Genomic DNA, 26597 nt, shown 5'->3' on the forward strand with positions numbered 1-26597 from the left:
AGACACAGGGTGTGGCAGAGAATAATGACCCACCCCCAAAGATGTCCACACCTTAATCCCTAAAACATGTGAATATGTTATTTTACATGGCAAAAGGGACTTTTCTGATATGATTAAGTTAAGGGTCTGGGGATGCAAACAGGATTATCCGGGTAAACTCAGTGTAATCACAAGGGTCCATGTAAGTGGGAGGCAAGAAAGTTAAAGGTAGAAGTAGGAGATGTGATGACAGAAGCAAGAGGTTCTAGTCACATGAGAACAGAGCTACAAGCAAGCCAAAGAATGCAAGTGGTGGCCACTGAAAGTTGGAAAAGGAAAGGAAACAGATTCTCTCCCAAAGCCTCCAGAAGTAACGCACCTCTGCTGACACCTTAATTTTAGCCTCATTTGACTCACTTAATACTTCTAACCTCCAGAACTGTAAGATAATAAATTTATGTTGTTTTAAGCCACCAAGTTTGTGGTAATTTGTCACAGCAGTAACGGGAAAACAATACAGATAGGAACACTGTGAAGGCTAAAGCAGTTCTATGTTTCTACTTTTAAAATGTGCAGATGTTAATATTTTAGTGGCTATAACACAATTATAATTTTTTTGTTTAGATATTTCTATTCAATAAAGTTGGTAATTTACAACAGTATCCGCTTTGCACTTTTACAATATGCATGAATTTCAGTTACCACAATTTCAATAACACTAGTCTCCCAACAACATGGTTCAGGTTTTAGTGACCATGGTGTATTAACTGGGAGAAATTGCATAAAGTACAAACTCTGCTGCTAGTTCTTTTTTTTTTTTTTTTTTTAAAGATTTTATTTATTTTATTTTTTTCCCCCCAAAGCCCCAGTGGATAGTTGTATGTCGTAGCTGCACATCCTTCTAGTTGCTGTATGCGGGACTCGGCCTCAGGATGAACGGAGAAGTGGTGCCTCAATGCGCACCCGGGATCCGAACCCGGGCCACCAGCATCGCAGCGCGCGCACTTAACCACCAAGCCACAGGGCCGGCCCTGCTGCTAGTTCTTTAGTCCACAAATTAATATGTGCATAACTTATGTACAGTATAATTAGTAACCAATCACATCATTTGTTTCAAAGCCTATGGGTGATTGGTCACTGGGCCATCATTTATTCGGTTCACACACAGACAGCAAAGCATATAGTTGTGCTGTTTCTTTGATGTTCAGTAATAAACCCATGTGACATTTTACAAAAATAGATAATCAAAATAGGGAATTGGTCAACAAAAATGAAAATGCAGCAAAGAATCAAAAAATGATAACACTGGGAGTGAAATTCTAATGTAAATGGATTTATAGAAGAAATAGCTGACCATGGAAATGCTGACACTGACACTGTTTGAGAGACGCGAGATCTGCAGCCACAGGAAATTAGTGAAGGTGATATGAATTGACATAAATGAGGTAAGTGGTTCATGATAAAAAGAGTGACAGCATCCTAGAAGAAGTGATGCCAGCAAAAACCTTCCCATTAAAGGAACTTTCTAAGACATTTCACGACATTGAAAGCACAAAGGATAAAATGTTAGAACCTGATCCAAACTTGGAAAAGAGTAAGACAGTTCACCAAGGGATAGAAAAGATGCTCCCTCCCTATTTTATCATCCAATGAGAAGACAAGCACTGCTAAATCTACTCTGTAAGTGTCTCACAAACAAATAAAACACTCTAATTCTCAATGTTTCTAACATTAGATTACAGTGAACTAAAATATTAGTGTTATTATGTTTTTCATTTTCCTTAGAGAGTTTTTAATGTTTTGACAAAAAATTTTTAAAGGTCATAGAACACTCATAATTTTTCTCATGAATGATTAAGATCTCTTTTCCCGGTTTCAGCTTGTGCAGTTGCTTTCCCTGTTCTGCAGTACTGTGTAAAGCAAGGACGGCCTGCATTGTCTCCATCACAAAAGGATTGCTTAATATGTGCCAAATGCTGCTTTAAGTGCCTTATGACACTTAAACATCTTCGGTGTTACTATGTTCATTTTAAAGGTAAGAAAATGGAGACAAAAGAGGTTCAATAATATGCTCAAAGTAACAGCCAGTAAGTGAAAGTGCTGGGATTTGAACCCAGCCTGTGTAAGCTCAGTCCCAGACCGCAGGACACCACACTGGCTTGCTCTCCTAATTGCTGCCCATCAATTATGTTCCAGGCTTTGTGCTACTCAAGTTAAACGAGCAGTTGTGTTGTGACGACCACATCTCAAGAACCTTATAAAATAGGAGCTATGTTAATTTCCATGTCACTGGTGAAAGAAATTAAGGTTTAGAGAAGTGAAGTAACTTGTCCAAAGTCTCACGGTAAATGGGAGCCTGATTCCAGAAAAAGAGCTCAGATATGGCAAATGCAGAGGGATGATATATTTTGTTGAATAAATGTGTTCAGTGATTGGACATTTAAATTCTATTCCATACGTTTTTTCTCAGAATTTGGTAAATATTTTTGCATGACTTAACCTTCTTTAGCAAAGTGTGCTCATCCCAGAGAGCCAAACTCTCTTCCTTTCTTGTTAAAGGAGACATTAACTGACTGGCAACCTAGTGAGATAATAACGTTTGATGATTGCTTACTGAGAATATTCTTTGAGATAGCATATTCATATTTTAAAATGAATCTGGAAAGCTTTCATGAAAAGAAGAAGCATATTTCTGGGATTTCACTACAAGAGGTATTTTGGGACTATTGTGTTTTGTAGCATGCTTCAAATCACACCAAAAATTTAATTCAGTAAATACTAACTGAAGACAAACCGGGCACAAAGCATTGGTTATGTTGTTTGCATAAAGGCTGAGTCTGCTTAGCTTTTAAGAGCAGGTATGTCAGAGTTTCAGTACAGGACCCACCAGCGGGGGGTTGGCCACTGTCCAGGAACCTCCTCCTGCAGGCAGTCTCCCCCTCATGCAGTTTCGAAAGCGTTCCCTCCTCAGCAGCCTACAGAACTCCTCATCTACGGCTCTTGCTTAAGACTTAACCTTACGCTTTCTTGTTTTATCTCTTGAATTGTTTTCTTTGATACACAACAAGGAAGCCTCCAGCATAATGGAGAGATTAAACTGGTTTAATGAGCCAGATGTGAGCAAACCTGTTCATCCACTGACTTCTCTGTGGGGCAAGGAACCCAGGAGGGGCTGCACCAGCCCTCAGTCATCAGTTCTCGGTAATTTGTATCATTGTTCTTCTATTATAGCTTTTAGATTTGGCTAAAATGGTAGCATTTCCTTCCCTCTTTATCCATCCAATTCAGAGCCCAAAATCACAAATCATCCCTGTTAGTTATAATTTATACTTGACTGCATTATCAAAAAAAAAAAAAAGTAAATAACAGTAGCTCAAATAAAGTAATAGTTTATTTTAGTCCCAGTTAGTGAGAAGTCTGATGTTAACCAGTCTAGGGTTGGTATTTTGTCTTCAGATATCATCAGGGATCCAGAATTTTTTCTGGATTTTCACTTCCGTCTCTATAGACTATAGCCTTCGTCTTCTTCCTCATAAGGCAACTTCAGGAGCTCTGTTCACCACCTCCATGTTCCAGGCAGAAGAAAGTAGGGGGAGTAAAGGGCAAAAGGATACATATTTGCTAAGTCAGGCTTTTTGAAAAACTTTAGTGACTTCTACTTGGAGCCCGCTGCCCAGGACAACATTGTTTACACTCACGAAGAAGGCTGGGAATGTACTAAACAATGGGGAACGTTGCTTCCTCAAAGAAAAACAAAAACAAATACAGAAAACACCACTGTGTTCATTAAGAAGAGGATAATGAATATTGAATATCAGATAGGCTGTTAGTCTCTGGTTCAATGCACTTCTGACAAGTAAATTCTTTTCTCTATACCCTCCGTCAATTAAACAGTTAGGCAACTTCACCTCTAGATGTAGGCTTCATCACCACTGAATCAGATTCTCTGGGTTCAACGTTCAACTCTTCCACTTATTAACACTGTATCATATTACAGATAAAGTAAAACAAACAAACAATCCTGACTTTTCAGGATCTGGACCTGCCTGTTTGTCCCATCCTACCCCAACTGCTTCAGTTCCTGGCTGTGCAGAACTACACCTTTACAAAGGGCTCCCCCGCCAGGGAGTAAAGATATGGTAAAAGAGAGAAAGCAAGGAGGCATGGAGTCTCTCATCTGCCAAGTTTTCCTTTTGGCCTGAATTTCACAGGAATTCATTCTACCATTTCCACTTTCATATTCCTCTTCAGTAACTGTGCCTCCATATAGTATCTACATACTAGGCAGTCACTGTGTATGTACAAATATATAATACATACATACTCTTTCCCACACACATACATACACACACTATTATTTAGTTATCAAAACAATCCTGATAGGTAGTAATGATTATTCCTGTTATACAGATAAGAAAACTGAGGCCCAGATAAAAAGAGGAAATTGCCAAATAACCAGCGGCTGAGCCAAGCTTCAGCCTCAGTCTGCTTAATGCCAGAGCTCATGCTCCCGCACTGTACTTTCCTGCCTCTGTAACCTCAGCAACTTTCACTGCACTCAGCTACCCAGATGAGTCCCTAGCTGATGATTAATAAATAAGCGCCTATCTCCCGAATGAGAGGTATAGCTTTGGACACAACAGGTGGGAAGGTGGGACTGCTAACTAAGATATAAAAGTAAGTTAAAGCCATCCCTCATTGTCTAGGGAAGCCCTGGTTAGAAACTGTTCTTACATTCCTTATGACCGCTGAAGATATTTGTCCATGAGCTGAAGGACAACAGTTGAAAATTTGAATTCAGTGCTTTTCAATGTTACTGACGTGTTGAAATGCAAACTGCAATTGCTAATGACCTAGATGTGACTCATAGAATTCTAGACCTTCCAGGAGCAGAGCCCAAGGAAAGATGCATGTTTCATATCTCATTTATATATGAGGGAGACAATTTTTCTGCTTGACATCCAGATGACTAGGGGCAGTTTCAAAACTGGAAACCCCACTGTATTAGTCCTGGTTCTCCAGGGTAACAGAACCAATAGGAAATGTATACAGCAAAAGAGATTTATTATGAGGAATTGGCTCTTGCGATTACAGTGGCTAAGTCCCAAGATCTGCAGTCAGCAAGAATGAGGCCCAGGAGAATCAACGGTGTAGTTCCAGGCCAAAAGTCAGCCTGCTCCACACCCGAGAAGAGCTGACGTTTCAGTGCAAGTTTGAAGACCAGAAAGGATCTACATCTCAGCTCTGCAGTCAGCCATGGGGAGCTCCCTTCTACTCCACATTTTTTATTTATTTATTATTTATTTATTTATTTATTTATTTAGCTGAGGAAGACTTGCCCTGAACTAACATCTGTGCCAATCTTCCTCTATTTTGTATGTGGGTCACTGCCACAGCATGGCTGCCGACGAATGGTGTAGCTCCTCGCCCAGGAACTGAACCTGTGCTGTCAAAGCAAAGTGCACCAAACTTAACCACTAGGCCACGGGGCCAGCCCCCTACTCCCCCTTTTTATTCTATTCAGGCCTTCAACTGATTGTATGAGGCCTACTCACATTAGGGAGGGGGATTTGCTTATACTCAGTCTACCAATTCAAATATTATCTCATCCAAAAACACCCTCACAGACACACTCAGAAAAATGTTTGACAAAATGTGTAGGGATTCTGTGGACCAGTCAAGCTGACACATACAATTAACCATCACACTTTGTACATAGATCAACACCTCTTCCAGCCTCTCTTGATTAAAATTTTCTTTTCCCAACCTCACACAAGGGAATTATTCTCTTATCAAGTATCAAAGTTTCACAATGAGTCAATTACAAGGATACAAGATGGGTATAAATTGCACATGAGAAAGTTCTTGGCCATAGAAAAGATATGTGTGACTCTCTGATAGAATCAGATAGGATGAAGTCCTGAGCAATCTTGAAACACAGAATTTACCATATAGCACAGGGGAGACTGAGAAGCTCTGATTTGAGGTCCTGAGTTTTATTCATTACCTCAGCTCTTTGGATATCCTTCTTCTTACCCTTTTTAAACCTCTTGGCATGTCCAACACTTTGAATCCAAATTCCTTCAATCTGCCACCCCTAAAGTGAAACTAAGGGCTTTATACTTGTAGCTAAAGTACCCGGAATTAGGAATTTTTATCCAAAAGCTTTAAAGATTCCCAAAGCAATTACATTGAAGAATCCAGACGACAGTGGAAGTGGGTGGCATGTGACTCCAAATCCTGTATTCTTTCCACTTTGCCAAGAAAAAGGAAAAAGCTGAAGACTAGACAGATGGCCATATGCAGAAGTAAGGATATACTGAAAATGAGAACGAGAGCCCATGGAAAGTCCAGTGGCCAGGCTCAGGTTGGCAGCGGACAGAGTGAATGAAAGGAGAAATAGCACGGGAAACCCAGATGTACACTCAGAACACACACGGGTACAAGATGTAAAGGTGAGGAGTCATGCTGCCCCGTGAGGGAGGGAGGGAGAGCTTATAATTCCATGGGCTAAAAATGTAAAATACCAGAAAATATCTAAACTTCTGCTTTAATGTAATTATTGAATGTATGTCAGTACTTTAACTCAGAATATCATGAAGCTGAGTTTCCCTTTTTTCAGATATTGAAGAGTATTTTTACTTACAGCCCAGTAGTTCATCAATTTGGGTCAGCAAAATTGGCTTTCGGTCTCCCTTGTTTTGTTTGTTTTGTTTTGGTAGCATGAAAAATGACTTTGGGACCTGCTTTGGATTAGGATTTTCAAAGGCAAAGTTTATAAAATTTCCACATATCACGAAATCATATAATGTTCAAGATTAGAATAAACTCCAAAGATCATCTGGCAGACCCTGACCTTTCAAAGAGGAAGAAGTTGCAGCCAAGAGATTTTAAGCAGCTGCTCTGTCACACAGCCCTTACGAGCACAGACACTCGCCTGCCTCCAATCCTACTACTTGTTCCAGCTCTGGTCGCTACCAAAATCTCCTGGAACCCCATATTACAGAAAGACCAGGAACGTTACCTGGTGACTGCTCTTATTCTAGCTGTTTGGTATATGAGGCTTAGGAATGTTGGAAATGTTTGAAAATGTTTGACACATTTTCCCACACTTTGTGTGAAGACACACAAGTAGTGTCTTCAAAAGAATAAACACAACCGGGAGTCCTCTGTAACGACCTCTTTGTATTGACAGGTAGCGGGGAGGGAGTATGGGGAACACAAGTTACAACGCAGGATTTCCTTAATTGCCACCTCTTGGCTAACCCTTGGATCTGATGGCTTTCCAAAGGCAGAAATTCCGCTCCTATATGTCTAAACTTAGGTAGAATTAAGAATAGGTATTCAAGTAAATACATGTACACACATGTTCATAGCAACACTATTCACAATAGCCAAAAGGTGGAATCAACCCAAATGTGCATCAGCAGATAAATGGATAAACAAAATATGGTATATCTATATAATAGAATATTATTCAATCATAAAAAGGAATGAAGTACTGATACATGCTGCAATATTGCTGGGCCTCAAAACTATGCTAAGTGAAAAAAGCCAGACACAAAAGGTCACAAATTATAGGATTTCATTTATATGAAATATCCTAAATAGGTAAATCAATAGAGACAGAAAGCAGATTGATGGTTGCCAAGAGCTGGGAGGAAGGGGTAACAGAGAGTGACTTCTTTTTGGGTACAGGGTCTCCTTTGTGGGTGAGGTTTCAGAACTAGATAGAAGTAATGGTTGCACAACATTGTGAATGTACTAAATACCACTGAACTGTAGACAGTAAAATGATTAATTTTATGTTCTGTGAATTCTACTTCAATATAAAAATAAAGAGAGGATGGTATGATGGTCTATTAATGTGTCAACTTGACTAGGCTACAAGCCCCTCTTGTTCAAACACTAGTCCAGGTGTTCTGTGAAGGTATGTTCTGGATGTGAATAAAATCCAGTATCAGGTGACTGATTATCCTAGATAATCTGTTGGGTCTGATTCAATCAGTTGCAAAGATTCAAGAGCAGAGTGGCTCTTCAGGCTTCCCTGAAGAAGCAATTCCACCTGTGGACAGCCTATGCATGAGAGTTTCCGCCTGCACTGCTTGATGGCCTGCCCTATGGATTTCAGACACCATACCCGGCCTCCCATAATCACATAAACCAATTCTTTGCAATAAATCTTAACATATTATCTCCTGTTGGTCAGATTCACTGGTTGAATCCTGACTGATATGAATTGGTTCTAAATTTGGAAGATTAGACATCCAAAAGCCTTTTGTTCTCTCTCAGCCAACTCAGCATAATCCCTTCACAAAGATAGAAATCTTAGGAAAGAGAAAATAGTTCCAAACAGTGTTCTTTAGAATCTCAGTTACCCATACTTCTTCAAGAAATGAATAAATAAGTGTTGTGATACTGTGGGATTATGACAGGTAGGTGAGAGAAGTGCCCACAGCTAAGAGCAAGGACGCTCACCGAAATAAAAAGAAAATAAAAGGATTTTTCCCCAGCAGGTAATAAGACCCACCAGCTCTCTTTCCCAGCATGACTTTTAGAACCTCTCACCCTTCAAGCAGGAGATTGGAAAAGTCTTTCCTAGAAAATACACCTATCTCAAGAAGAATGACCTAAAAATAAAGTTCGAGCTTCTCTAATTAAAGGTCCAGCCATATCCTTCAGTGTAGCTCTCAGTCAATGCATTCTAGTCACGCGGTTCTTAAATATGAGCAGATAGCCCAGGATCACTAGAAATCTGACAAAATCTTCTAATAGGAATGAGAAAGATCAAATAATATAACAGAGAAAAAATAATCTGAGAAAAGAAACTATGCAGAAATAAGCAAAACACAGGGACACATACACACAGACCATTAATGTACTCAAAATGATGAGAAAAGATAATTCAAAGATAATTGAAACCCCATATTAAGAGCTAAGCTTGGTTCCCATACATAAGACTTTCCATTCTCCAGCCAGCCCTGATGGTCTCATGGTTAAAGTCTAGCACTCACCACTTTAGCAGCCTGGGGTTCACTTCTGGGTTGCGGAACCATACCACCTGTCTGTAAGTTGCCATGCTGTGGCGGCGGCTCACATAGAAAAAGTAGAGTGGCTTACAACTAGGATATACAACCATGCACTGGGTTTGGGGGAAGAAGATTGGCAACAGGTGTTAACTTAGGGAAACACTTTCCCTGAAAAAAAAAACAAAAAACTTTCATTCTTTAGGGAGAATCACTCTACCAGCACACATAACCAAGCCCCCCCCACCGCCCCCCAACATGGCAAAGTAAGCTGCGCAGGTCCCAAGATAACGTGAGCTCTTGCTGGGATGGAAGATACACATGAGATTTCCTGTTCCGAGATCTGGAGCAGCTGATGCGATGTGCATTTGACACCTATGTATTTGCACTGTGCCTCTCTGATGGAAAGACACCACCACTCAGCATAGCTAGAAATGATGTGTTTGTAAACAAGAGCCTGGCCCTCCAGCCAGGATCAGGGGGAGAACAGTACCCTGATCACAGATGGTTTTCCTTTTGATTTCTCCGTTCTCTGGGCTCTCAATGCCCTTAGAATCCAATTTCCATGAGTTAGAGATCAACTGTTCTGTAATTACAGCTCGTGTGCAGTTTTATATCCCCACTCAGCCCACAAGATTTTTAAGGACAGAAACAACCTCACACTCCAGTCATCTTAGTGTACCTTGCTGTCCTGACTTGCACCCCAGCAGAGGCTCGGTAAGAGTTATTTGATAGGTGGATTGGTTCATTCTCAATCCTTCCCCAGCCTCACCTGGGTCAACCTAGATCACACTTGCTGGGATGGTGGCAGCTGGGCTCAGCTGTGACTGTGAAAAACATGAGACCCAATTGCTCATCTCACATTCAAACCCCTGAGTCTACTTCCATTAAGCTACTCAAAACCCCTAAATTATGTATGGCTTAGAGTGACTGACTGACTGCCCAGTTTTGCCCAGGACTGTTTCAGTTTTAGCACCAATGATCCCATGTCCCTGGAAATCCCTCAGTTTTTGGAAGACCAGAATAGTTGTTCATCCAGGATCATAAAACCAGAAATATAGAACACAGGCATTTTCCTTCTGAATGAAAACAGGCACTTCTCTGTAATACACTAATCAAAAGAACTGCATTGTAAAATACATATGGAGAACAGACACACAAAGCCTTGTGCTGCGAGATGGGAGAGATAAAAAGATGCATAACAAAAAGTCCTTGAAATCCTGAGAAAAAAGAACAAAGCTGGAGGTATCACACTCCCTGATTTCAAAATATACTACAAAGCTATAGTAACCAAAACAGCATGGTACTGGCACAAAAACAGACACACAGATCAATGGAATAGAATCGAAAGCCCAGAAATAAACCCACACATCTATGGACAGCTAATCTTTGACAAAGGAGCCAAGAACATACAATGGGGAAAAGAAAGTCTCTTCAACAAATGGTGTTGGGAAAACTGGATAGCCACATGCAAAAAAATGAAAGTAGACCCTTACCTTACACCATACACAAAAATTAACTCCAAATGGATTAAAGGCTTGAATGTAAGACCTGAAACTGTGAAACTTCCAGAAGAAAACATAGGCAGTACGCTCTTCGACATTGGTCTTAGCAACATCTTTTCAAACACCACGTCTGACCGGGCAAGAGAAACAATAGAAAAAATAAACAAATGGGACTACATCAAACTAAAAAGCTTCTGCATAGCAAAGGAAACCATCAACAAAACGAAAAGACAACTTAACAATTGGGAGAAGATATTTGCAAACCATACTTCTGATAAGGGCTTAATCTCCAAAATAGATAAGAACTCCTGCATCTCACCAACAAAAAAACTACCAACCCAATTAAAAAATGGGCAAAAGACCTGAACAGACATTTCTCCAAAGAAGATGTACAGATGGCCAACAGACACATGAAAAGATGTTCAAAATCACTAACTATCAGGGAAATGCAAATCAAAACTACAATGAGATATCACCTCACGCCCGTCAGAATGGCTATAATTAAGAAGACAGGAAACAACATGTGTTGGAGAGGATGTGGAGAGAAGGGAACTCTCATACACTGCTGGTGGGAGTGCAAACTGGTGCAGCCACTATGGAAAACAGTATGGAGATTCCTCAAAAAATCAAGGATAGAACTACCATATGATCCAGCTACTCCACTGTTGGGTATTTATCCAAAGAACTTGAAAACACCAATTTGTAAAGGTACACGCACCCCTGTGTTCATTGCAGCGTTATTCACAGTAGCCAAGACTTGGAAGCAACCTAAGTGCCCATCAAGGGACGAATGGATAAAGAAGCTGTGGTATATATACACAATGGAATACTACTCAGCCATAAGAAACGATGAAATCCAGCCATTTGTGACAACATGGATGGACATTGAGGGTATTATGCAAAGTGAAATAAGTCAGAGGGAGAAGGTCAAATACCATATGATTTCCTTCATTAAGTAGTAGATAATAACAACAATAAACAAACACATAGAGACAGAGATTGGATTGGTGGTTACCAGAGGGGAAGGGGGGAGGGAGGAGGGTGAAAGGGATAATTTGGTACATGTGTGTGGTGATGGGTTGTAATTAGTATTTTGGTGGTGAACATGATGTAATCTATGCAGAAATAGAAGTACAATGATGTACACCTGAAATTTTTTCAATGTTATAAACAAATGTTACTGCAATAAACAAAAAATTAAAAAAAAAAAAAAACCAGAAATATAGAACACAGGCATTTTCCTTCTGAATGAAAACAGGCACTTCTCTGTAATACACTAATCAAAAGAACTGCATTGTAAAATACACATGGAGAACAGACACACAAAGCCTTGTGCTGCGAGATGGGAGAGATAAGAAGATGCATAACAAAAAGTCCTTGCCTTCAAAGATCACAGTCTTTCCCAGGGAAACAGCTACATACACAGATAAGAAATACAAGTCAGGAAATTGTGAGCAAATTTGGGATAGGGAAAGATATACCCCAGGCAGTGGTGGACTAATGTGGAAATTGCCACCATGAAGGTTCCAGACTGGACTCTCTCCAGTATGGTCTGTGGCTCTTCTCCCTGTCCTTGATGGCAGGGCTTTCACAAACGCGGAAGCAGCTGAGCAGGCCTGGAGTGCTGGCTTAAAGGAGTGGAGTAAGGTATCAGCTTTATAATCCATTGTGATGTGTGCCCCAAGTGTGTAAACATGGGCTCAGGCCTGACCAGAATTGTTTGATTTCCTTCTGCAACGACTGGCCAAAGCTACAACTCTTTTTCTCTTCTCTTGTGCTCCTCTTTCCCGTCCTCCTTACACTTCTACCACCTACCCCGTGAATTGCCCAAATCTTCCAATTCCTATTTCGTAACCTTCACCTGCACCTGCTCCCAAGTCCCATTGCTATCCCCCTGGTCCAGACTCTTTCCTTTCATACCTGAAGGATAAAAATTAGCATAACCTCCACATCAGTTCTCTCTTCCCCGTCCTTTCTGTTCCCCACGAAAGAGACTTACAACAGCAGCTCTGACTATGAGCGTCCTCTTCAGTGGCTTCTCCCATCTACTTAACGAAGACTGGACCTCTTTGCAGAGCACTGGAGGCCCTCTGTAATATGCTCCCAACGGAATGTTCTTGCTTTGCTTACTCCTCTCTACTCCCCTGCATGGATGAGACCAACTGAGGATGCCTGTTTGCTGTTCCTAGCACACTGTCTTTGCCCTCTCACTGGCTTATTTGATTCACACCATTCCTCCTTCCCAGAATGCACTCCATCTCTTGAGACCACACCTGTGCTTCAAGATATCAGAGTGATCTCCCCCATGACACTGTACTGGATCATCTCAGCTGGAAATAGTCTCTCCCTCTTCTGAATCCTAAGCACACTCCATCTGCATAAATAACACTTATCACAATTACTCATATTGTAATTATTAATCGTCTTATCTCCACAGATATGTGTTTTATCACTTTGGGAATAAGGATCCCTAGGCTACACCTCTAAAATTTTCTGAGTTTCATTTAATATCTTGTCTTGTACATAATAGGTACTCAAAAGTTATGCAGTGAATGAATTATCTATGAATAATGCTAAGGAGTAATTTTCCTAATTCCAAACATTTATATAATATTAATCTTTTAAGAGAGACTTGACCTATGAAAAGTTTATATTCTATAGACATATTTTGGAAAAGGTGAGGAAATAAACAGGAAAGATAAAGCACATATCCAAGTTCTGGGGTAGATTAGAATAGGCAGCAATTCTGTCTAAGGGATGAATTCAAACCAGACATTTTCCAGGTATGACAATTTACTTATTCATCCTCCCTACTGGAAAGCAGGAAACATGACTCTTTATCAAGCATAAGGTGGAGAACATTAGTATATTAGCCACAGGTCTCAAGTCCTCACATTGATCACTGGCAATAATCCTCATGGAAATTAAATGGAAAAATCCAGGAATTCAGATCAAATCTCTCCTGGAAGTGGATGTCTTATAATCACTCCTAAGTGGAAATGAGCTTCATGCTGCCTTACCCTGTTTTAATACCCAATTTATTATACTTAATGGCATCTTCCAAAAATAAAATCCCAGTAGACTAAATGAGTAACCAGTGGCCACAGCACCCTCTTTGTGCTTTGATTTCCTCTCCTTCTCTATAGGAAAATATCTAGAGTTCTAATCTGTGCTTGTTCCACCTGTTCCTTTCAGTTTCTGACCAATTAGGTGCTTCTGTTTGCACCAAGCTTGGGAGAGGTACCTAAAAGGCTGCTGCAGAGAGTTCATTACTCTTAGCTCGGATCCTCTTCACTTCATTACCTTGTCAACATTGACATTTTTAACAGTGGCCCAGATTCCCCAGGCAAAGGGTAAACAAATCAATAGCAGTGCCATCGGCAAGGAAAAGGGATATCAGCCAAAGAAATCAATAGGCAGCATGTCTGTATGATCTTATTAACAATAGCTGCTGTTTTCAAATACTACTATGTGCCAGACACTTTACACGCTTTATCTCTCATCTTCATAACAAATCAATAAAGCAACTATTACCATTACCTTACAGATAAGGAAACCAAGGCTCAGAGAGGTGAAGTTAGTAGTATCATAGCTAGTAAAGGTGATCATTATAGGATTTGAGCTCCAACTTGTCTGATTCCAAACCCACTCATTTTCCACTTCACTGCCAGGCACTATCATAAGAAAAACACACAGGGTTCAGGGAACCTGCAGATCCTCATCCACCACGATCTAGCCGCAGCTAATTGCATGACATTGAGCCCATTAACATAATAGGATGAATTTTCAGTTCCTGCAGTTCTAATGTTTATACATTACACTTATTTTTTTATTCAAGAAACATTATGGAGCACTTACTAACTGCCTACCAATATGGTAGCAAGGAGGTAAAACCATAAACAAGACTCAAGTTCTGTCTTTGGAACCTCATGATTACCCCCTGCTGAAAATGGGCGAGGGATGGAAGTGGTGGTCGACATCTTTAAAAATCAGATTAGATCCCATGCTTTTAATCTTGGTTGATCACAAGTATCACATGGTTACAACCCATCGGAGGCAGCTTTACACTTGAGAACATAAATTTAAATAATGTCAGGTAGGTTTGGCCTGGTTTAACTCTTTTAGGATGACTTCATCAGAAACTAAGAATTGGCCACATCTGCACCTTCACTATTTACCAAGCATCAGTGAGATTCAAGATTACATAATGCCTTATTCATTCATCCCACAGAGAAGGAAGGAAGAGTGGAATGTAAGCTTTGCTATGCAAGGAGTGGGCAGCCATCTTCTCTCTTCCCTGCAAACTCCTCTTTTAGGTCTGGAAGGCAGTTAGAATCCAATGTCATTCTCAAAAGAAAAAGAGCTGGGTCAGATGGGATAACTTCTTATATTATTATTATTATTGTTGTTATTGTAAACATTTATTGAGCATTTATTATATGTCAGGCATCATGCTAGCCACTTTATCTTCATTATCACCTACTCTTCCAAATAATAACAAGCATTATAATAATATATGCTTACATTCCAATTGAGAAAAGTGAAACCCAGAGAATTAAGTAACTTGTCCAGGTCAATTAGTCAGTGCTAGCGTTATGATTTGAACCCAGGGTCAATTCCAAAGTCTGACTTATAATAAATATGCTATTCCCCGTCCATAATTAAAGCCTGGTCCTGCATTCTACTTTTAAGCCCACCACATCTGAGGACACAAGGCTTTAATTCAGGAGCCCTCAACAGAAAAAAGAGGGTGTACATTGTCTGCAATATCTCATGTTATTCCTTAAAAATCAAAATATGGAAGGACTGTTGAATCCAGACTCACAGTACCTGACTTCAAATGGCAAGTCTACCACTTGCTAGTTTTGTGATATTGGACAAGTCAATTTAACCTCTGTGACTTAGTTTCCTCATCTATAAAATAGGAATAATAATAGTACTCACTTTCTTGGGTTGTTGAGACAAAAAATGAGTTAACATAAGAGCTTAGATCTAGCACAGAGCAGTATATTATTAAATAATAATGCTAATAATAACTACCAGTTATTATTATACTGTTAACATTAATACCCTATAAATATTATACTATTATTAGTATTACTATTTGATTAGTAAGGAAAATCTAGTATTTAGCATACTCTAAAAGATATACTACAAAATCTTGAAAAATAATACTCCAACCCTCACTTTGATAACTTTCCCTTGAAAGAGGAAGAATTTTACAGTAAACAGAATCTTTAGAAGAGGGACGGTTTGGTTTTGGTATCTATATGGCCTAACACACTGCAAATTCCATAGTAATACTCAATAATTTTTGTGTGAATAGAACTAACGTGAACTTTTTATCAATAACAGTCACGTCTTGTGGCTTCTAGTAGACCACACAAAATATCCTTTCCTGACACAGCCAGGCAAAGATATATCAAGTCTGGCAGCCCCTTGGAAGGCCAGCCCTCTCTGAAATGGTTTAGTAACAGCTCCTCTCAGGTGAAGACGGTCTGTATTTGGAAACAACATAATCATAGCTACCTTTGCTTCATTTATTTATTACCCACTAGTATACACAGAGCAGGCAAGTGACTATATTAATGAGGAACTCAGAGGCATGCTGTTCAAAGGGTGCTTCTGATTTTGCGAAAAACAGACTTGACTTTCACAGAGCAGCCCAGAGCATGGAGTAGGTCTGGGCTCCTGTCGTGAAGTGATTCATTTAAAATACAAAATAAAATTGCATTTTAAATCAGAAAATAACACACATTCCTGTTGCATGAGGTAAAACTAAATCATCTGTTGAATTTCTCCATGGGGAATAATGCAGTTCATTATTTTTAAAAGAAACAGTAACAAATCCCATATAACCCAGTTGCAATTCAACGTCGGTTATCTTCCAAGTAGAAAGTAAAAGACGTGTATTTAGGAATTCGGGATGATGTTTCAGAATGCTGTAAACACATCATTCACTTCATGAGGAGGTCAGATTAGATTAATGAATCTGAAATATTTTATTCCTCAGAGAAACAGTATCATTAAGAAATTTCTGGACACAATATGAGACACACACATTATTAGAATTTGAGTCAGGAAGGGGCTGTGGTTTGGAGATCTCTGTATTTATTAAAAAGCTAGGAATGACCATAAACAAAGTGAGACATTAGTTAAGGAATCTATGCATTCAAAATGAAACAATTCCTCAGAGGAGTTTCTTGGTAAGGTATAAACTTGTTCCAAAGAAGAACATGTGCTTCTTAAAAGAGGGTTCTCAATTATTGACTTTTCCGTTGCAACACACGTGGACTGCTGAGGTACACAAGCACAGCGCAGGTCTAAAATTATGCACAATTCCCAGCCTACCCCCTGTAACTACATCCCCATCTCTCCAGCTCAACAGAGATAGCAGAATGCAAATGAGAGCAAGCAGTGGTATTACTGGATTATCGTTGATTTTTCCTCCTTGCAGCCCATCTCACTCTCTCGTAAGAACACCTCAGCTTCCTTCTGAGAAATAACAATTCCCTATTCTCAGCAGATGTTGTTAATATTGAGCTGACCCTTCCACCCCCTCCAGAGCCACAGCTGGGTGCATAATCCAGGCATGAGCATTCAATGTATTCCCATCATTTGGACATTAAAATTGTCTGGGATTGTCACTTGACACAAATTGGTCCTTTGAGACTCAATCTAGGACTTTTTCTGGAAATTTTAGAAACAAGAAGCTTTCCTTCCACCAGCGTTGCTGAAATGGTAGTATTTAAACATGGAGTTGCTGATTCCACCTTCATTACCTTTGAAATCCTGGCTGGAAATGCATCCCCACAGAGAGGTACAACGAGTCAAAAGGGGAGCAAGAAACAGACGGATTGACCAGGATTGAATCGTGCTCCTATTTGAGCTTCTGAACCCAGCTGTCCCTGAAGCAAAGCCTACATTTTAAACCTTCAATTTCCACAAGCTATTATATTCTCTTTTGTCCTTGCTGTTTAGGCTGCTCTAAGCTTGATACACCCTTGAAACAGCCCTACCTGACAGTGACTCACACTCATGTCTCTAAGACTCACCACATTCGGAACTGCTCCCGTAGAACACATCTGAGTGCCTCTTTGGAAGTTACCTTTACAGTCACCCTTCTAGACTCATTAAAAAAATATACATATGAGGCTGGCCCCATGGCTTAGCGGTTAGGTGCACGCACTCCGCTACTGGCGGCCTGGGTTTGGATCCCGGGCGCGCACCAACACAGTGCTTATCTGGCCATGCTGAGGCGGCGTCCCACATACAGCAACTAGCAGGATGTGCAACTATGACACACAACTATCTACCGGGGCTTTGGGGAGAAAAAAGGTAAAAAAAGGAGGAGGATTGTCAATAAACGTTAGCTCAGGGCTGGTCTTCCTCAGCAAAAAGAGGAGGATTGGCATGGATGTTAGCTCAGGGCTGATCTTCTTCACACACACACGCACAAATATACATACACATATATATTCTTTATGATGTTCCCACACCCTTTAAAAATCAAAAACTGTTTAACATTTATTGAGTGTATGCTAAATACCAAATACTTTACATATAAAGTCCCATGGAATCCTTACACAGCCCTATGAATTAAGTGTTATCATCCTCATTTTACTGATGAGGAACTACAGACAGATTAGAAAACTTCACTATGGCCACACAACAGTAATTACAGGAGAAAGAGCCAAATGTGAGTCCCTTTGTCTCTAAAAGGCTGAGCATCTTTCACTCTATGATTTTGCTTCCCAGTTTAATATCAACTGTACCAGATTTGAATCAAAGGAGGTCCCAACTGTGTACAAAATGAAAAATAGAGTAACAGTCTTCCAAAATGAGTACTTTGAAGTACACACCTTTCATTTATATGCCTAAATTATGCTGTGCTTTTTAAAAATGTCAGCCATAACTCATCATCTACAAGATGCTTGGGAAATGATTTAACATAAAAATAACCAGGGTATTCACTCAACAATGCTCTGATCTACAGAAGACACAGTAGGCCTGAAGTGCAAAACTGAGGGATTGGGGAGAATTAAAGAATTCTGTTCTATAGATGCAGTCAGAACTCGCTTCATCTTAACAGGCCAAAAGAATATGCAAGTGCTCACAGCTAGCCCTGAAATTTCCAGATTAGCTGGGCTTTATGCAGGTTGAGAAAGAATTCTTCCAAGTTCTATATGGCTTTTTGGGGCCAAGTGAACTTTGAAGCTATGCTGGCAAATAGCCATCAGAGCAGAATAATGTCTCTGCCAGGTGTGAGCTTTGGCCTATCAAACTGGCAAGTAGGTAGGGAATTAACAAAGGCTGGCTGCATAAACAAATAATCCTGTAAGCCTGCCCTGAGTACAAATCTCATTTTAATGTCTATACAGAATCTGGTAGCTACAGTTTAAAAGCTATACTACAATTCCTCTCCACCTAAACTTTAACATGTTTCCATATTTTAAAAAGTAATTACTTCCTAAATCTGCAGTATAGTAAGAAGTCTCCTCTCAGGAAAAAAATAATAATAATATTTTAATTCTTAGTTCCACCAAAAAAATAGATTTTTACTTCACAATAAAATTTAATGATATATTCAGGCACAGTAAATTAGGGGAAACAAGGACCAGAAAAAATAAATTAAAACAAAAACACAAAAGGCACAGTTTCTTTTAGAAGTTTCAAGTTTTTTAAATTTCTAAATTTATCTGAATATCCATGCTCTTGTACCAAGGCCAAGTTAGACAGAGAGAGACTTACAAACACACAGATAAGTCACAGTATTTGAATCTAAGGAACATACTTCTATATTTTGTAAAGAATTAAGTAATTTTCCAGAAACAGATTATCTTGTCTAAAAGGGTGTCTTCTCTATATATGCACTTTCTCTCTCCCCATTTTTTTTTTTTTTTTTGCTGAGGACGATTCACCCCAAACTAATATCCCCTGCTAACTCTCCTCGTTTTTTTTTTGCTTGAGGAAGATTAGCGCTGAGCCAACATCTGTGCCAATCTTCCTCTATTATTTTGTATATGGGACACCACCACAGTATGGCTGGTGAGTGGAGTAGGTCTGCACCTGGGATCTGAACCCGTGAACCCAGGCCACCGAAGTGGAGCACTTGGAACTTTAACCACTCAGCCACGGGACCCAGCTCTCTCTCTTTTCCTTTTAATGTTAGTTTCTCTTAAATCCATTGATGCAATACACCAGAACTAAGAAATTTCCCTTAAAAGTCAAGGAATATCAGTAAACCAAGGAATAAAACTAGCAATATCTCACTACTTACCATAGTGAGCACCCACAATGCAATTTTAATGTCAGTGATTGTATCTGCTACTTTCACGGACTAGTCTCTACATCATAGGAATTCTCAGGAAAGAGACTATTTTATTCATCATGGTATGTATGTAACACATACCATGTAGCACCATCATTGGTACTAAATCACTATCTTTAGAATGATGAATTGACTCTTTCTCTTACAGAAAGAAAATGAATAAACTTGTTCTTGCTTTGCAATGGAATGCTATTAGTGGTATTGAAGAAAACTGGGACAACACCTACACTTGTTTGCCTTTGGTATCTACTATGAAAAACACTTACAAATCCTCACTTTAGAGTTGAAAATGCCCAACAGAGTACTAGACTTCTCTAAAATTGTGGAGTAGGGTTGCATTTGTCCATTTCTTATCCATTTCTGCACCATTCTTTCCTGTATCCCCTATCCCTACTCCACATTCTTTCTGATGCATGAGGATTAATTCCAAAGGGTCCCCAGCATTAATCCCTCCTTAATAATCAATCTGACGTTTATATCATCTTTCCTTACCTCTAGCTAGAGACCTTTCACAGGCCAAAAGTGTTGAAGTTAATTGTGATTCCAAATCCTCCTGACTGTTTAACAGCAGTTTGGATGGGAAGGAAGGCCAGTAGGCAGGAGTCCCCCACCCTTAGCACAATGAAATCATTTTATTGGGTACTCTTTCTCAATCTTAACCAAGTTCTTTCCTATCTTTCCTCACAAAGAAGCCAAGACAAAACGACAAGGTATCCCTCAATAATTTAGTACCTTGATTTAAAGTTTTATCCTTTCAGTCTGATGTATTATGGGTTTAATTCAAAAGACAGAAAGACCACAGGAATGCCATACACAGTGGCAAGATTAATGGAGGGAAGTTTTTTAAACAAGAGGATGTTTCTAGAGCTTCCATTGCACAAGGCAGGTGCCATGAAAAAAGCCTGGGCATTGTGGTCATACAGCCCTAACTATCTCTCCTCCCAAGATTCTTCTGATTTTGTTGAAGTAGTGATTAAACGACTCAAGATATACTGAAGTAGCAGAGGACATATAATAGATTAGATACTCTAAAAAGTAATTCTGCTTCATTAAGACCAACAAACATCTTTTTAGTGTGTTGCCAAGATTCAGGAAACAAAGAGGAATCCTAAATTTTGGGGGGATTATTTTGGGAGAGAGCATGAAACCAAGACAGTGAGCAATAAACCAACATTAGGGTTGTATCAAGGGAAAATGCCTGAACCATCTGGAAGAGTAGAAATCCAAGACTTCAGCCTCTGCCAAGTTAAAATGTTGAACCTGAGACTCTCACATTAAGCTTCAGTGAAAGGTGGACTAGAAAAAAAATCACCTAACAGCAAAGAGAATAAACATAAAACCTGTCAACCTCTGATGTGGTTCTGAATTAGAAAAAAAAAAATGTAACAAAAATAATAATAAAATGACATATTATGATATTAATAGTAACAACATTTTCGCTGAGACTTCAACCAGAGGCTTGCTCTCATTCAGGCCTGGAGCTCAAATTCGTATTCAATCTCTGTTCAGAAAAAACCCAAAGTGAGAAACTGAAATAGTCCTAAATTGGTAGCACCTCCTGGCACCTGGCAGAAGTAACACAAATCTTGCCTGGAAGAAAGCTTCACAATTTCTGATCATCAAGTTTCCTATACATTAATTTCAACCAAATATGAGCCCACAGACACACACAGCATAAGAGAACAAGCTGACAGGAAAGAGTTAGAAAACAGAAAATAACAGATTTAGACCCTTACAGACTTCCAACATTGGGATTATCAGAAACAAAATGTTCAATAACTATTAATGAAACGCTTTAAGACATAAAAAGATAAGAACAAAAAACTAAGTGGGAACAACAGACTATCTTAATTAACAGGCATGTTTGAAAAAGAACAAAATATTACTTTTAGAAATAAAAAAATATAATCAATGAAAAATGACTCATTGAATGGGTTTAATGGGATAGTTGGCATAGATGAAGAGAGAATTAGTGAATTTGAAGATAAAACTCAATAAATTGCCCAGAATGCAACATAGTGAGACAAACAATAAAATTTATTATAAAAAATGGTAAGAGACATGAGGATAGAGTTAGAAAGTCTAAGATTTATTTAGAGCAGATCTAAAATAATTGTGTAGAGAGAATAAGAAAGAAGCATTATTTGATATGCTGAGAATTTTAGAGAACTAATGAACAGATACATGTGAATGATACATATGAACTAGATACACAGGAACTAATGAATAGATATAGGAAACAAAAATATCAAATAGGACACTTAAAAAGAAATCTACAAGCAGACATATGGTAACAAAATGCAAAACACCAAATTAAAAGAGATGACCTTACAAGTAGCTTGTGAGGGTGGAGTGTGGGTGTGGTCAGAGCATTTTCAAAGGGAGGACTGATTGACAGCCAGCTTTTCAACAGCAACAGCAGAAGACAGAAGAGAAGAGCCCAGTCATGTGCTGGTGAGGGTTCAAAACTGGCTCTCCAGCAGCAGGGGAGCCCTTGACTTGTAGCATTTCTGATTTCCATAGAGTAAATACTCCTAGTATGGCTGATTTCAAACTACTATTGTGAGACGACTGAATGCAGAATTGGGCAGAGATGTGTACAACAGGTTCTTAGGATCCAGGTGAGCTGGCTCCGTCACACACCTGAATAATTCTTTTAAGATCTGAGGAAAATTTCCTTCAATATTGAATCATGCCTAGCAAAATTATCTTCCAAGAATAAAGTGAAATAAAGAGCTTTTTCAGATAAATGTCCCCTTACACAGAAGAAATTCAAAAGAAGGAAATTAAACCTGGTAGAAAGTAAAAAATACTGAAATATAGGGAGGAATGTGAAATAATTAATTAGACACTGCATTGGTAAATCAAAAATAGCAGTGACTGCATAAAACAATTATTATTAACAGGAAGGGGGAATGGAATAAGAAATAAACATAAAATTAAATCTATAAGAAATAAACAACATAAAATTAAATCTAGAAGTTGGTCACTGTAGATTGGCCATTCAAATGCCATTTTGGAAACTAAAATTGACATTTTCCGGACCTGACTGTGGCTAGGTTTCTGGATGCACATTATGTTCTAGAAGTTAGGTACTTTAGAAATTAGATACGAATCTGGAAGCCTGCAGTGAGACAGGAGTCATTTTCCTGCCTTTCAGCTGTTTCTACTGGCAAGCAAAGTCATGGTAACATGAAATGTTCTCTGTTGCCATTTTGGAGACACCCTCTGCCTCTCGGGAATTGACATGTAGTACTGGAGCCACAGTGATCTCCGGGCTCCAGCCTAGCATTAGTGATGGCCTCAGAGGTAAGCGCTCTCTGTTAGTCAGCTCAGAACTGCTTGGGGGGCCGGCCCCGTGGCTTAGCGGTTAAGTGTGCGCGCTCCGCTGCTGGCAGCCCGGGTTTGGATCCCAGGTGCGCACCGACGCACCGCTTCTCCGGCCATGCTGAGGCCGCGTCCCACATACAGCAACTAGAAGGATGTGCAGCCATGACACACAACTATCTACTGGCGCTTTGGGGGAAAAAAATAAATAAATAAAATTAAAAAAAAAAACAGAACTGCTTGGGGAGTCATTCTGCAAGATTCTAACAAGAATCCACACCCTAAGTGCTGCCACAATAGTATTTTCTGTGTTAAATCTATCCCTGCTGGAAATGCCTCCAGTTATTGTTTTCTGCACTGTACTGGGACTGAGAGAGGAAGAAAGAAGAAGATAGAGTCACAGGAAAAGTTGAACAGATAGAAAATAAGGAGGCAGAAACAAATCCAACGATACAAGTAACCCAAAAATGTAAACGGGCTTACATTCGCCAATTTATAAAATAGAGACGGCCAGATTGGATAAAGCACAAAATTCAGCTGTATGCTTTTCACAAGATCATATACAAGTCTTAATGAAAAAGAAATATTAAAAAGAAAAATATACAGAAAGATAGAGCAAACCGATAATAACTATAACAATACTGAATTAGCTATATTAATAACAGACAAAATAGTTTTGAGCACAGAGACGTTAAAGTTAAAAAAATCACTTTAGTAAAAAATAAAAGTTCAATTCATCAAGAAGATGTAAAAAATTCAATCTTGCCTGGCCCTAATAAATACCTTCATCATATAAAATCCACAGCACTTCTGGCAGAAAAAAAAAGAAAATATATTATTATAGTAGGAGATTTTAATCCTCTTTCAATTGTTGACGAATTAGTAAAGGAATTAAAGATTTGAGCAATCCAATAATTAAGTTTTTCAAATTTTTAATGTTTTTAAGTAAAAATTAAGTAAATTTAAGGGAAAAATTAAGTAAACCTTTTAAATTAATTAATTAGAAGTTTAGTAAAAAATTACTTTACTTAATTTCTTTGTTAATTTACCTTACTCAAGCTTCTATAATGTAGATATAAATGCCAGTTTCCAACTCCGCCACACATACACTTTAGCGTCTCCTACACCAGAAATCTTGGTTCTAGATCTTGGATATTATGGGAGCAAAGGACTCCAGATTTGAATTACTGAACACCCTGATGAAAATTAATTATTCATTTAATTTAACAGAGCCCATTGCATAGGTACGGACTAGAACAACAAACCTGTGACTTTGCCCAAGGTGAGTGACCTTATCGCCCTGAACTCGACTTCTGGGGAGAAGTTGTAACTGAGTTGGAGTTGCTGATCCATCTGCAGGAAAACAGAAAACAAAGCTGCCTCAGCAGAGTTCTGCAGTAAAGGGCATGAAGCGCTCCCACCAGGAAACAGCCAGAGAACACACAGAGCAGACCCGTCTCTGGGATTTTCTCTCCAGAGAGATAAGAAATGTCTCGCTAATTCTCCCACAATGCCGATAAAATACCCCTTTTTTTCCCTCTTGGTGAAATAAAGGCTTTCACACAAGTCTTCTCCCTGGGAAACTCTGTACAGCTTTTGATAGGTATTTATGTCCCTACTGAGATTTTGTCACCAAATTCTTTGCTGCAAACAAGCAAACAAATGAAGCCTTCTCAGACTCATGTTGTGCAGGATTAAACGGAAAGTTGGCACTTGTTCCCCATTTCTCCTCCTTCTCCCCACTTTATCCTTAGAGCCATCACTGTTCCCTTTGCTCCAATAATTCTGACCTGGTCTCATTCAGGTGTGGACACTGTGGGATTTTCCTGAGCAAATATTTCAATTGGACACAAAGTTTGACCCTGGGGAGGAGAGGGTCAGAGTTCAGCAACTAAGTGAACAGTTGGCATCAACATGAACAGCTGATAATCCTACCTCTTAGGGGTGAGCAAAAGCTACCACTGTGATTCTTTAGGACTTTATTTCTAGAATCTTCCTTTAGGAAACCTTCCTTGCCTCATCCATTGCTAATTCCAGTTCCATCTCTTTGTTCCCCTCCTCCCCATTCCAAGGCAGTATTCCCCATCCATCCCCACTTTTTTCAGCCTAGTCAAATGCTACCAGTTTCTTCCAGGCTCTACTCTGAATATTCCTATGGTGTTATCTCTGAAAAGGATCCTCATTATCTTCTAGTTCACCTGTAAGAAGAGGAGACAGACTCCTGCAGCTGTGTGCCTGACCCTGGCTCCCCTCGGGGAGCAGCAGATCCCGGACTAACACCCAGTTCTCCCAGCTCCCACTGCCACGACTTTCCTTCCGCTCAGACTGACCCTCCTCCAAGAACCTCTTGGTCCTGCCGGGGTTTCTGCTGTGAGAGAAGTCACTGGCTATGACTTGTGGTATGTGATCATATGCTTTATTCCTTTTTCATTTATGAAATTAGACTGTAATAATATTTATTATTTATTGAACACTTGGTATATATGAGACACCATACTAGAGCATCTTTCAAAATGTACTCCTCCCCAGAATGCTACAAAATAGGCATTACTATCCCTGTGTTACAGACCTGGGAGCTGATGTCACAGAGATCAACAACTTGGCCAAGGCCACACAGTGTCACAAAGCAGTGTCCCATTATCATGTAGCCCATCCACCATGCAGTACGGTGTTTGCTTTACTTGTCCATACCTCTCTAGATATTTGAGCAAATTGTAGACAATCTCAGTGTGTTTTTATTTCTGAATTTCTGCAAAATTCATTCAACAAACATTTGAGCATCTACTGTGTGCCAGACACTGTTCTAAGTGCTCCCAGAGTCCACTGCCTCCAGGAAGCTTTCCTTGATGCTTTGGTTAGATCTGTTGACCACCCTCTCTGCTCTCATGGCACCTTTTTTCTACTTCTAACCTTGCATCTCAAATGCTGTATTATAATGATCTGCTTTAATTTCTCTCTCTCTCTCTTTTTTTTCCCCACTAAACTATTGGCTTTTTGAGAATAGGGACCACATCTTATCAATATGTGTTTTCTGAAGGGCCTACTACAGAAACTGGCCAAGTACTCCTAACACAGGTTTGCTGAGTGAATAAATAAACACCCTGTACTGATTCCCTTTCTACTTGGTAGGCTATGAAGACAGAGTCCATCACACCACCAGAATGCCTCTGGTTGCCCTGGTGGCCCCCACACCTCTAGGGACAACATAGGGTTTTTGATTCCCATGGTCCCCATTCTATCCACACTTTGTTTAATGCTCATGGGTTCAGATTCAGTCCTCACCCTGAAGGAGTTTTCCTCCTGCCCTACCTCAGAGCTCTCACCTGCCTCTTCTACTCTCTGGAACTGTTCCTCTAGCAGCGGGCAGAGTGCCTCCCCACATGTTTGTTGCCCCAGTTGGAGAGCAGGCTAAAGTGAGTGGAATTTCCT

General features: G+C 39.6%; 1 protein-coding gene across 3 annotated transcripts in view; it reads right to left on the reverse strand.

The window, feature by feature from the left end:
- CNTNAP5 (contactin associated protein family member 5) overlaps nucleotides 1-26597 on the reverse strand; it is a 760035-nt gene that overhangs the window by 21228 nt on the left and 712210 nt on the right. For all 3 annotated transcript variants that reach the window (XM_014782496.2, XM_087435029.1, XM_087435030.1), the window contains one exon: nucleotides 24434-24521. In XM_014782496.2, the coding sequence (XP_014637982.2) occupies nucleotides 24434-24521 (88 nt within the window). The remainder of the gene's footprint in view (nucleotides 1-24433; nucleotides 24522-26597) is intronic.

The sequence above is a fragment of the Ceratotherium simum genome, chromosome 9, assembly GCF_057802395.1.
Source record: "Ceratotherium simum simum isolate JZ-2026a chromosome 9, ASM5780239v1, whole genome shotgun sequence".
Taxonomy (NCBI): Eukaryota; Metazoa; Chordata; class Mammalia; order Perissodactyla; family Rhinocerotidae; genus Ceratotherium; species Ceratotherium simum.